The sequence below is a fragment of the Hypomesus nipponensis genome, chromosome 20, assembly GCF_054491055.1.
Source record: "Hypomesus nipponensis isolate SF chromosome 20, ASM5449105v1, whole genome shotgun sequence".
Taxonomy (NCBI): Eukaryota; Metazoa; Chordata; class Actinopteri; order Osmeriformes; family Osmeridae; genus Hypomesus; species Hypomesus nipponensis.
In genome coordinates, this window is record NC_140380.1 from 11,969,538 (window position 1) to 11,983,366 (window position 13,829).

At 51.1% G+C, this 13,829-nt stretch overlaps 1 protein-coding gene across 1 annotated transcript in view; it reads left to right on the forward strand.

The window, feature by feature from the left end:
- The window catches only part of esama (endothelial cell adhesion molecule a), a 32,510-nt gene extending 18,777 nt beyond the window's left edge, over positions 1–13,733 (forward strand). Inside the window, exons 2-7 of the mRNA XM_084683977.1 lie at positions 8,007–8,152; positions 9,069–9,276; positions 9,986–10,141; positions 10,238–10,360; positions 10,600–10,729; positions 10,916–13,733. Of these exons, the coding sequence (XP_084540103.1) occupies positions 8,007–8,152; positions 9,069–9,276; positions 9,986–10,141; positions 10,238–10,360; positions 10,600–10,729; positions 10,916–11,387 (1,235 nt within the window). The 3' untranslated portion in view covers positions 11,388–13,733. The remainder of the gene's footprint in view (positions 1–8,006; positions 8,153–9,068; positions 9,277–9,985; positions 10,142–10,237; positions 10,361–10,599; positions 10,730–10,915) is intronic.
- Positions 13,734–13,829: the final 96 nt, after the last annotated feature.

Consider the following 13,829-nt stretch of genomic DNA (forward strand, 5'->3'; position numbering starts at 1 on the left):
GTTTCTGTTAAACACTTCTGTTTAACATAATTCAGGTTGGGCTGATTGCTGTGCTTGTGGGGGGAGGTGTATAGCAGGAGGGGAGTGTGTACAGCAGGAGGGGAGTGTGTACAGCAGGAGGGGAGTGTGTATAGCAGGAGGGGAGTGTGTATAGCAGGAGGGGAGTGTGTACAGCAGGAGGGGAGTGTGTATAGCAGGAGTGTAGAGAGAAGTGTGCTGTTGTATCCCTGTTGAGTTCTTAGGATGGGTGAACTGGCATGATGAGAGGTGGGCAGTCTGTGGACATGCCATGGCCACACACACACACACACACACACACACACACACACACACAGTGTTGTGCTCAACATCTCCCCACAGTATTCACAGCTACAACAAAGCCACAATGCCCTTCATGTCCAGGGTTTCATCCCTGTGATGCTGTTCCATCCTGGCTCCTCACACGCCTGAGCCCCTCTCCTCCCTGAGGCCTCGCTCCACACCCCCATGGCAGGGGCCTCCACACCCCCCTGGCAGGGGCCTCCACACCCCCCTGGCTGGGGCCTCCACACCCCCCTGGCTGGGGCCTCCACACCCCCCTGGCAGGGGCCTCCACACCCCCCTGGCTGGGGCCTCCACACCCCCCTGGCTGGGGCCTCCACACCCCCCTGGCAGGGGCCTCCACACCCCCCTGGCTGGGGCCTCCACACCCCCCTGGCAGGGGCCTCCACACCCCCCTGGCAGGGGCCTCCACACCCCCATGGCAGGGGCCTCCACACCCCCCTGGCAGGGGCCTCCACACCCCCCTGGCTGGGGCCTCCACACCCCCCTGGCTGGGGCCTCCACACCCCCCTGGCAGGGGCCTCCACACCCCCCTGGCTGGGGCCTCCACACCCCCATGGCAGGGGCCTCCACACCCCCCTGGCTGGGGCCTCCACACCCCCATGGCAGGGGCCTCCACACCCCCATGGCAGGGGCCTCCACACCCCCCTGGCTGGGGCCTCCACACCCCCCTGGCAGGGGCCTCCACACCCCCCTGGCTGGGGCCTCCACACCCCCCTGGCTGGGGCCTCCACACCCCCCTGGCTGGGGCCTCCACACCCCCCTGGCTGGCTCAGCTCTGGTAGAGATCAGTGGGTCTAGTATGGAGGAATGTGTAGTCAGTGGTATATCAGTGGTTAGAGGGTTTGACTGCTGATTGAGAGGTCACAGGTTCAGACGCCCCGCTGCCCCAGTAAGTTAATTGGGATGAAGGCCTCTGCTAAATGGATCCAGTGTTATGATCGAGTCCTTTGGGATACAGCACTACAGGGTAAGGGTTAGCAGGACTGCTGCTAATATCAAGTCTCAAGGTGTCCCTGTCTCTCTGGTTCCCTGTGCAGAGGAATACCCAATCACTGGCACACAGACGTCAAAACAATCCCTCTCCCTAACAGCTTTTGATTCCAGTGTAACAACCACACACACACAGACTGTACACACACACACACTAACATAACAACAGGCTAGTCCCTGGGCCAGTCAATGTGACAGCTGCCAGATGAGGGCAAATGAAATCAGAACAGGGATATGAGCCCTTCAGATTGAAGGTTAGCAGGTTGCCAGGTTTGTGTGTCACTGACCGCTACAACAGATTGGATCCAGTCTCCCTCTCCCTGCGGGGGGGGGGGGCATGGGGGATAACAATGGGGTGAATTCATCGTGTTAATCCAGTGGTATCTGAAGAGATTGTCACCTGCCACCTTCCAGTATTGTGCAGCTTGATCCGCTCCCTCCAGCTGTCATGTGGACAGGAGGCGCAGACAGAAGGGATGTAACACACCAGCAGCACCTCTAACACCTTCTCTAAACTCCTCCCCTCTGACACCTCCTCTAAACTCCTCCCCTCTGACACCTTCTCTAAACTCCTCCCCTCCCCTCTGACACCTCCTCTAAACTCCTCCCCTCCCCTCTGACACCTCCTCTAAACTCCTCCCCTCCCCTCTGACACCTTCTCTAAACTCCTCCCCTCCCCTCTGACACCTTCTCTAAACTCCTCCCCTCCCCTCTGACACCTCCTCTAAACTCCTCCCCTCCCCTCTGACACCTCCTCTAAACTCCTCCCCTCTGACACCTTCTCTAAACTCCTCCCCTCCCCTCTGACACCTTCTCTAAACTCCTCCCCTCCCCTCTGACACCTTCTCTAAACTCCTCCCCTCCCCTCTGACACCTTCTCTAAACTCCTCCCCTCCCCTCTGACACCTTCTCTAAACTCCTCCCCTCCCCTCTGACACCTTCTCTAAACTCCTCCCCTCCCCTCTGACACCTTCTCTAAACTCCTCCCCTCCCCTCTGACACCTCCTCTAAACTCCTCCCCTCTGACACCTCCTCTAAACTCCTCCCCTCTGTGAGAGTGTGTGTGTGTGAGAGTGTGTGTGTGTGAGCTTGCTGTGTGACCTCTGTCAGTCTGTCATCTGCTATTTCTGGGCTTGAGCTCTATCAGGACATCCAGTGTTTTCCTCTTGGCCATTGTCAGCACAATGCAAAGGAAATGTGCTTGTGTGTGTGTGTTTGTATTTGTGTGTGTGTATAGGTGTGTGTGTGTGTGAAAGAGAGTGTATGTGTGCGTGTGAGAGTGTGTATGTGTGTGAGTTTGTGTGATTTCACCCAAAGAGGATGCTGACTGCAGTGTTTTGCAGCAGTAAGGACAGTTTGGGGTAAATGCTCCCACCCTTTCACTTCTCTTCCAGCGGTGGCATGAGAACGTTTTCTTCCACAAAGTCACAGGTGTTGGATGATCTTCCTCTCTTTAACTCACAAACAACTTTCCTTCTGACTGGAACTGCCAGTGAGTTATCTTAGATATATGTGTGTGTGTGTGTGTGTGTGTGTGTGTTTGAGTGTGTGTTTGAGTGTGTGTGTGTGTGTGTGTGTGTTTGAGTGTGTGTTTGAGTGTGTGTGTGTGTTTGAGTGTGTGTCTGTGTGCTTGCCAAGAGATACCAATGCAAACTTTTGTGTGTGAAATTTACATGTACTAGATGTAACTGTAGAGAGATTTCTAGAAACCCTATTTGTTGACTTCCACTACTATTGCAACATCTATATTGCTGTAGAGCCTTGAGGAGATTCAGTAGAGACATATGCAGTCATATAATATGATGATGATTATATAACAAACTTGTTCTTGTACATCTGTCATCTGCAGTTTGTGTTTGTCCCCAGCTCTCAGAGCTTGTGATAAGCGAGTCTTTGATGTGCGTAATAAGCTCTGATCTGAGATCTGCTGGGACCAGTTCAGTGGGATCTGTAGCGGCTCTAACTGGCGTGGGAATGTGGCTTGTCTCCACGACGCCCAGCTCAGCCGTGTGTGTGTCACACAGCTGCCTCAGAAGACTAGAGCGCTGGTGTTATTACCCAGGAGTCCTTCTGATCCTCCCCACAGATCTCAATCTCTCTCTTTTTAACTCCTATCTCTCTCTCTCTCACACACACACACACACACACACTCTCTTCCCCCTCCATCTCTCTGATGTCTTTGCATTCATCTTTTCCTCTGATTCCTATCAACACCCCCCCCCCCCCCCTCACACACACACTTGGGACAATCAGCACTGTGGTACTGATAAGTTTTATGAAAGTCAAATTGATTTCTCTCATCACATGTTCCACTGTCAGCCTCTGGGACTTCCAAGAGACGTGAAGTATGCTTCAACATCAACACCTGCTTTCTACAAAGCCTTACTTCCATCGATAAGACCTGGGAGGAAGGGTGTTCCCCACCCAGTGCTCCTCTCAACATGAAAGACCTCACAGAAGCTACAATGCTAATAAACAAACTAAATAAACCGTCAGAAGGTTGCGGCTTGTTCTTAATCTACCAACTCAGAAACCTCCATAAAAGGTCAACAGATCTCATCCGTCTTCCTGCAATTAAGATCTGTTTACTTGAGCTTGACAGCATCCTCTACCTCTCCCCTCTGCATGCTAAGCTGCGGTCCCCAGAGACAGGGCTGGGAGGGGACCTCTCTCACACTCCCCCTCACACACACACCCTCACACACACACCCTCACACACACACCCTGACACACACACCCTCACACACACAGCTGTACCTAAGGTCTTGTCACGCAGGAACATTGAGAGTTTCCTCTGATCACATGCTTGGTAGATTCTGCTCTTCCTGTCTCAGACTGAGTCCTCGCTCACGGTGCTCTCGGTCCTCTCGAGTAGTGCTGGTACAAGATTATTCCTGACAGCCAAAAGCCCAAAATGAACAATTTAAATCAGACCTGTTCAGATTATCCACAAACATATCCATATCCACACACACACTCATTCACACATTTACACGCACAAACATACACACACATGCTCACATGCACACACACACACACACATGCCCACATGCACACGTACACACACATGCCCACATGCACACGTACACACACACATGCCCACATGCACACGTACACACACACATGCCCACACACACATTCACACCAATCCATCGACTCCCATCCTTCTTCTAGTTCTTCCTTCCATCCAGCCCCGTCGGTCATGATGTCGTATTCACAGCTAATCCTTCAGCCTGCGTCCATGGTTACATCCCTCCACGTCTCCAGATGAGGTCGGAACAAATTGAGCTTCACATCATTAAACTCTTCTGGGCGAGAGAAAGAGAGAGTGACTTGTTGTGGGTATGGTGGATTCATAGTTTCATATTCACCCCATCCCAGGCCCTCTCCTCCTCCTGTCCTCTGAGGTCAACGCCGTGGTTCATCCCTGCAGAACGTCCTTCCTCCTTTGCTGAGAAAGCCTTGAGGTTGAAGAATGAAAAGCTCTTTAGCGATGTCACATTGAACCAGACCATGACCCCCTCTCCTCCTCCTCCTCCTCCTCCTCCACCTCCTCCTCCACCTCTCCTCCTCCAGTCTCTCTGTCCACCCATCCTCAAAAGTTTTCTTTTCAATTAGGTCATTGTTAACAGAAATCAGCATATTTTCTCTAAAGACTGCAGTAGCACCATAGATCCTTGTCCCTCCCTTCAGACCTGTCATCCATCCCCTCATCTTGCACCTCCAGGGTGAATGTGTTTCCCCTCAACGGACTGTGAATGTTACTACAAATCCAAGCATCAGTTGAATGTTGATCCTAACCCTATCTCCTCACCTCTTCCTCCACCTCCTCATCTTCCCTTTTCAGTCTTGGCCTCTCTTCCCTCCATCTCTTCCCTTCAGCTTATCCCTGGCTCCTTCCTTTCCTTAACCCCCTCCTGGGATGTGGTGTGGTGTGGTGTTGCTCTGTGGCAGACTGCAGTAGAGGGCCAATACCCCTCACATGGCAACATGAACACGTGTGTCTTTATTAATGGAATGAAGGTTTCAGAGCTTACTGACATGTTAGGTGGAGATGAACTCCATCACCTCTGCATGCAGTACGTCACTGTCAGCCTGTCTCACTGGTGGCACCTGCACAGTTAACAGGGACAGCTCGGCCCTGGTCACATGACAGTACTACATAGCCTCACACTGCTGTCTGCATGTACACACACACACACACTCACCTGCAGCTGAGAGTACCTTTATACAGCCCACCCCAATCATAAATATACTGTGTACATAGTGTATATCCTCTATGACAGTAGACTGGGTCTCCAGGCAGACATGAAAGTTAGGGTGGTAGTGAGTCTGGAGAAAAGGGTGTTAGCCTCATGGAGGGGGGAGGGGAGGATGGAGGGAGGGAGGGAGGGGAGGAAGGAGGAAAGGGAGGGAGAGGAGGAAGGAGGGAGAGGAGGAAGGAGGGAGGGAGGGGAGGGAGGAGGGAGGAGAGGATGAAGGAGGGAGGAGGGAAAGGGAGAGGAGGAAGGAGGGAGGAGGGAGAGGAGGAAGGAGTGAGGGAGGGGAGGGAGGAGGGAGGGGAGGGAGGAGAGGATGAAGGAGGGAGGAGGGAGGAGGGAGAGGCTACGTAAGGAGAAAGGGATGATTAAAAACAAGGTTTGGAGAGTGAGCTTTGATACGTAATGAGAGCAGAGCAGTGACACACAGGTCCTCTGCCACGTCTCTCCATGGTCTTATCCTCTCTCTCTCTCTGTCTCTCTCTGTCTCTCTCTCTCTGTCTCTCTCTCTCTCCCCCTGTCCTCCCCCTCCTCCCTGTCCTCTGACAGGTGATGTGTGGTTCTTGGTGTTTGCTGCCCTCCGCTGGTCAGGGGGATGCACTGCACCCTCCCAGGCTCCTGATGCTGGCCCCCTGAGTGGGGGTCTGGGCCCCCTGAGTGGGGGTCTGGGCCCCTGAGTGGGGGTCTGGGCCCCCTGAGTGGGGGTCTGGGCCCCTGAGTGGGGGTCTGGGCCCCTGAGTGGGGGTCTGGGCCCCTGAGTGGGGGTCTGGATGATGTTCTCCACTGTTGGGGGTCCTGATTCTCGCTAACAAACATGTCATGGCGCTATAGAAGGGATCTGCTTGTTTGTCGGCCTTCAGATCAAACACAGACTGAAGATCAAACTGTTTCTTTTATTTCAAAAGAACAATGCCACACGCTTTCTGCCTTATAAACATTTTGTCACAGAATATAAGAATATCCAAATCATTTGTTCAAATGAAAGTAGCTTAAAGTTCGTCCACAAAACGTCATTTTTGTTCTAGATTGTCTCTGTGCTTGTGACTGCATTCAATCAGATTTGATTCTTGTCATATTTGGTTATCCTTTATGCATGCTCTGTCTGTTCTAGTACAGACACACACTCTCCACACACACACACACACACACACACAAACACACACCCCCTTACCCCATGAGCCCGCCACCGGAAATCTTTCAACACAATCAGTGCAACAAGATTCCCAGAGCTGTGGTTATAAATCTGGACTGTGCTTGAGAGACGCCCAGACGTCAATCTGTTTGGAGATTAGAGCCTCGACGATGTGAATCCAGGACAGAAGAGCCCCTGGAGACCGAAGCCTGACCAGGCCTGGCGCTCCGCCCTCAGCTGGGCCTCCTCATCACCAAGCTGCCTGCACCTTAAGCCCCACAACAGGATAGCAGCCTGCTTTGGTGTTGAGGTCACTGAACACTGTGTCACTCCCTGTACTGTAGACAGACATAGCGACGGTCTGCTGTATGAAAGAATTGAATGAGCATAAAGAGGATTTGCCAGTGATGAAGAGGACTGTCCTGTTGGAGTGAGCTAGCGTGAGCGAGCGAGTGTGGGCGCATGTTTCCTGTGTCCGTGTGCTCCTTCTCTGAGTGGACCGACTGACTCGCTGCCAAACTGGCGAATCGAGCGGGTGGAGAGTGTCTGGTTGGATTCCGCCCTGAGGACTGTGAGTGTTTGTGTTTCGTTGTGAGTAGAAGTGTTGTGGGATGCCTCAAACCTCTTCTCTTCCTTAACGCTGCCATGCTGGGCGGGGCGGGAGCGGGCAGGGCTGTTTGTGGTGATGAAAACAGCGACACATATTCTGGCATGGCTCGATGTTTTCCCATTTTTGGTTGGTTGGAACAACCCTTTTTGATATTTGTAATAGCTGATAGTGTCCACGTCTCCTCTGGGTGTAGGAGCATTTGAAGCTTGTAAACTGCAGGTCGTCTTTGTCGTGTTTCTCGTTCCCATATGAAAATGTGTTTCTTAATCACAATGTAGATGTTTGGGGGGAAACGGGATGTAGGTCACTGACACCAGATTGATGCTCTGCACTTCAGTTGTACCTAACCCTAACCCTAAGTTGTACTCGACACATATTTCTCCTTCTGGTGGGGAATCAGGGTAGCAGCATCTTCCAGGGAGTTTTGATCCTCTGAAGTTCACCTGATGAGGTGAGACGCCACAGGACGGACCTTCTCCCAGGCTGTAAAATACCTTCTGCTCTCCACGGGAGAGCAGACGCCATGCTGAAAGCAACATAATTACAATCGAAAGCATTTCAACAGTTTACAGTACATAGTGTGTTTGTGTTTTTGTGCGTTTGTCAGGGATTTTGCATGGCCACACTTTCCAAAACTAGACACAAATCTACGATGTCGCCCTGACCCTGACCCCTGACCCTGTGCTTGCAGGCGTCCTGGCTGAACTCCAGATGCCCCAGGCCAGCGTGGAGGTGACGCAGGGCAGGACGGTGGTGCTACAGGCCTGGTACAGCCCCAGCACCAACATGGAAAGGAACGTAATCCTCTGGAACTATGTAGCCACCGACTCCAAACTGGTGAGGCACCAACCAAACACCACAACCACAACCAACACAAGAGATCTTCATTCAAAACTCTGCTTCCATAGATAACCTAAACCTTAAATATAAACCTTCCTTTTTTTTCCTCTTCTGGGACTGAACCTGAATCAAAAAGTTGTGATCGGTCATGGCCTGGACACACACACACACACATACACATACACTTGCACACACACACACACACACATACACACACTTACACACACTCACAGTACTGCAGATCATAGCAGGACAGTAGATCTAAACTGAAGGGTTGCAGTGTGTCATACCAAGTCACAGTTATAACATCTGTGTGTGTGTGTGTGTGTGGGTGTGGCTTGACGTGACGTTCCCCCTGCATCCCTGTGGATGTAGACAGCTGCAGCTCAGGGGCCTCCTCAGCACAGCAGACAATCTTCTTGCTTGACCATCTGTGGTTGTGCTGTGCCGGGATTACGGTGATAATGGAGCTCGACTGCTGTTATACTGTTAATCTGGCAAAGCCCTTCCTTTGAAAACTCTCAGAAATGAATCAAAAGAAAAAGGCTCCTCCTCTCTCTGCCTGGATGCTGCTGGACAGGAACAGCCTGTGACATGCTGCTCCCAGAGGAGGAGCTGGGAGGCGTCAGGGGCTAGCTATGTCACTATAGACACCAGTAAAGTCTCCTCTCCTCCTCTTCTCCTCTCCTCCGCCTCCTCTCCTCCTCTCCCCTCTCCTCTCCTCCTCTCCTCCTCTCCTCCTCTCCTCCTCTCCTCTCCTCTCCTCTCCTCTCCTCCTCTCCTCCTCTCCCCTCTCCTCTCCTCTTCTCCTCCTCTCCTCCTCTCCCTCTCCTCTCCTCCTCTCCCCTCTCCTCTCCTCCTCTCCTCCTCTCCCCTCTCCTCCCCTCTCCTCTCCTCCTCTCCTCCTCTCCAGATCATCTCTTACACCTCCGACTCGCTGAGCTTTGGGGAGTCTCCTCTTCAGGGTCGTGTTGGCTTCACAGCCACCATGCCCTCCACCAACGTGTCGCTCTACATCAACAACACGCGGGAGTCCGACTCTGGAAGCTACATGTGCCAGGTGCTCTTTCCTGGAACAGGCCTCGTTAATGGAATAGGCACCACCATCCTCAACGTCAAGGGTGAGGGACGCCTAGCTGGAGACACACACACACACATACATACACACACATACACACCCACTTACACATACACACATTCACACCAACACACACACACACATACACAAGTAAATGTGACACAAAATGCCCTCAGCTAAATCTCCCCCTCTTTTTCATTCTCTGTCCTCCCCCCTCCCTCTATCCTCCCCCCTCCCTCCCCCCTCCCTCTGTCTCCCCCCTCCCTCCCCCCTCCCTCTGTCCTCCCCCCTCCCTCTGTCTCCCCCCTCCCTCTGTCTCCCCCCTCCCTCCCCCCTCCCTCTGTCTCCCCCCTCCCTCTGTCTCCCCCCTCCCTCCCCCCTCCCTCTGTCTCCCCCTCCCTCTGTCTCCCCCCTCCCTCTGTCTCCCCCCTCCCTCCCCCCTCCCTCTGTCTCCCCCCTCCCTCTGTCCTCCCCCCTCCCTCTGTCTCCCCCCTCCCTCCCCCCTCCCTCTGTCTCCCCCCTCCCTCTGTCTCCCCCCTCCCTCCCCCCTCCCTCTGTCTCCCCCCTCCCTCTGTTCTCCCCCCTTCCCTCTGTCTCCCCCCTCCCTCTGTCTCCCCCCTCCCTCTGTCCTCCCCCCTCCCTCTGTCTCCCCCCTCCCTCTGTCTCCCCCCTCCCTCTGTCTCCCCCCTCCCTCTGTCCTCCCCCCTCCCTCTGTCTCCCCCCTCCCTCTGTCTCCTCCATCCCTCCCCCAGTGCCCCCTGCTGTTCCGGAGTGTTCCATGTTGGGGAAGCCTGTCCTGAAGGCTAACGTGTCTCTGAGCTGCATCTCTAGCTCTGGGAAGCCCGTCCCCGTCTACCGGTGGCAGAAAACCACGCCCCAGTCCCAGTACTTCTTCGCTCCGCACCAGAGTGAGTTCTGACAGACACCACGCTTCTACACATGGGGTTGTGTGTGTGTGTGTGTGTGTGTGTAACCCTGCATGTGTGTGTGTCACCTCCCTGCAGACGAGGTAACAGGCGTTCTGAAGCTGACCAACCTGAGCAGCAACATGTCTGGGAAGTACGTGTGTACCTCCAGCAACTCAGCAGGGGATGAACGCTGCATCATCAACCTGGAGGTCATCACCTGTACGTACACTCACTCACCTACACACACTCACCTACACACACTCACCTACACACACACACTCACAGCTTCACACACACACTGACAATAGCCAGTCTTACTGATATGTTGTGTATAAAAGTATCAGGTGGTGTATTTGAGGCACATGCTTTAAAGTGCCTCCTCTAGCTTCGAGGAATCCCTCCTGATCGTGTCAATGGAACATGTTTGATATGAATGTACGGTGTGTGTGTTCCTCCAGCCACCAACTCAGGGATGATTGCTGGAGCCACAGTTGGCTCAGTGTTCGGTTTCATCTTCATCCTCCTCTTCCTCATCTTCCTCCTGAAGAGGAGGAGAGACACGGAGGAAGAGCTGGCCAATGACATCAAGTAAGACCAAGCTGTGTGTGTGTGTGTGTGTTTCAGGGAGTTTAAGGAGTTGTAGAGTTCAGGTTAGTATGAGTGTTAAAGTTAGAGTCACACTATGGGGTCAAGGTTAAAGATAACACTGTTTTGAATGGTCGGGCCCCACTAGGATAGTAAAACTGACCTGTGTGTGTGTGTGTGTGTGTCCAGGGAGGACGCCCAGGCCCCCAAGCGCGTCTCGTGGGCTAAGAGCGGCTCAGGGTCTGACATCATCTCTAAGAACGGCACGCTGTCCTCCATCACCTCCAGCCCTCACCAGAGGGCACCCTACCTCCACCACCCCGCGCTGCAGCAGTACCCCCAGCGGCCGCCCTCCGACACTGCCTCCGTCCTCACCACCGCCGGCAGCACGGCCGGCTACCGGCCCCGCCAAGCCTCCCCCACCCCCGCCTACGCCTACAGCAGCAGCAGCGCCCCGCGCGGTGAGCCGGCCAGTAATGGCAGCTCCCTGGCCAGAACAGAGCGCTCCACGCCCCTCCCCCAGACCCACCCCCAGACCTACGCCCAGGTGCCACGCCCCCCGCCCCTGCCTTCCTCCGTGGTCACGGCCTCCAACATCTCCAGGATGGGGGGGGTGCCCATCATGGTGCCGGCCCAGAACCAAGCAGGGTCTCTGGTGTAGCAGAGAGGAGAGAGGATCTCTGCTGTCCTGAGAGACGTCTTTTAAAGGGAACATTGCTTAAATAGTTGATTTCCAGTTTAATTCAAGTGCTTCAAAGCTTGAACAGGATCTCAAGAGATAACATTTCATTCAGTCAACAGGCAGGGGCAAAACCTCAAAACACAGACTGTGTAACTAAACAAGGAAAATTCTTTATTTAACTTTATACTCTATCATTTTTTATATTTGATAAATACTGCAGAAACGTCCAGACAGCGATTGCAGACTGTTGTACAGCATCTTCTTTTCTATTGGATCAAACAATGTTTGTTTTTTTACACGATTCTTTCAGTGCAGGTTTAACAAGTCATTCGTTATGATCAAGGATATTATCGATTCCAAACAGATTTGTTGAGTAAATGTAAAGGCATGAGTTTTAATATACATGTTTTATTATACATTTTTGATTATACATTTTTTTTAAGGCAAATCTGTTCCCCTAACTTTTTATTAAGAAAATTGTATTTTACAGGGTAACCTTAGTTAGTAATAAAGCTGTCCCGTGCGTCTGAAAACAACCCTATGCCCATGTGTTGATGTCTTGGACAAATGAGTTTGAAGAACAAAATGATAATCCCACATACTGTACTGAAGGTTTTCTTTCATTTTCTGTAATATTTTCTTGACATTCTATAGTTATTTTAGAATAGTAATCATAGAGATTATTATGAGCTTCACCCTGGTCAGGTACTGGGCCAGCCTCACCCAGACTAAACACTGTACTAGAGCTGTTCTAGAGCTGGACTAGAGCTGGACTAGAGCTGGACTAGAGCTGGACTAGAGCTGTACTAGAGCTGGACTAGAGCTGGACTAGAGCTGGACTAGAGCTGTTCTAGAGCTGGACTAGAGCTGTTCTAGAGCTGTACTAGAGCTGGACTAGAGCTGGACTAGAGCTGTACTAGAGCTGTTCTAGAGCTGGACTAGAGCTGGACTAGAGCTGTACTAGAGCTGTTCTAGAGCTGGACTAGAGCTGGACTAGAGCTGGACTAGAGCTGTACTAGAACTGTACTGGAGATGTACTAGTGCTGTACTTTAGCTACTTGGTGGACATGAATGCTAGAAGTATACCGGCATATCTAAAGCTTCCTACAAAAATAAACACTCCTTTAGACGTAATGCTTCAAATGGAGTTGCTAACACAGCACCCCCTGCAGACAGGCTGCCCATAAAACAATCACATTTAGTCTTTTAGCAGACACTTTTATCCAAAGCGACTTATAGTAAGTACAGGGACATTCCCTCAGTTGGTCAGTTCAGTGACCAACATGGCAGCTGTCTAAAACCACTTTGTAAATAAGATATTGATTGTGTGAACTGTATTTGAGTAACTCCCTTGGTCACCTAGATGCCTACTGTAGTCAACAGAACAGTACTGTTGACAATGTCCGTTTAAAATTCAGTAACAAAGCCAAATATTTTTGTTTTTTATTTTCTCCCAAAAAAGTGTGAACAAATTGTTTGGTACATAAACTAAATTCTGTTTCCCTCCATTTTTAAGAACACTAAACTCAAAAAGAATCCTGAAGACACAACAAAACTGGTGAAAACAAAGAAAAAAATATTATTTTCTTAGACTTTGCCAATTATTGATATTATTTTTGGGTCATTGGGGGTCGGATGGCTGAGCGGTTAGGGAATCGGGCTATTAATCAGAAGGTTGGTGGTTCGATTCCCGGCCGTGCAAAATGACGTTGTGTCCTTGGGCAAGGCACTTCACCCTTCTTGCCTTGGGGAGAATGTCCCTGTACTTACTGTAAGTCGCTCCAGAGCGTCTGCTAAGTGACAAAATGTAAACGTCATTGTTATTAAACTATTGTTTCAAACTTTCTGCAACTGGAGACTGCTTATCGTCGTAACACTGGAGAAACACTTTAATGTTCCAGTTCTGTGAAACCCTATATTGGTCCAGTTTAGCCACAATTTCTGGGTAGTCTCCTTTGCAGTGACATATTTATTAGTTTACATGGCATGTTGTTACATGTTGTAAGGATAGAACTTCAAAGAAATTAAGAGATTGTTCTTGTGTTGTGTTACTGTTGGCATACTATATACGCAGACAGTGAAAAAGAGAAAAACATTGAATGTCAGAACAATTTAAAAGTAGTCCGTTTCCTAGTTGCTGTCTTTTTCTTAAAAAGGTAATGGTTTTGGATAGTATGAAGTGAACACACCGATGGACAGATTTCTGCGGATGTATATATGCTAAACAATAGATGCAATGTGGAGTGTTCTTTGGTTTCTTTCAATTTTATGTACCATAAAAATCCTTTGCATTAAGATTTATAATTAAAATATTGATAGTTCAAATTGTGTTTGTTTCATCGAGAAGCTTCTCACTTTAACCAGTGCCACCCTGCAAGTAAACATGTGGTCTGATTGTTTGTTCACTGAAGGATGTCTTAC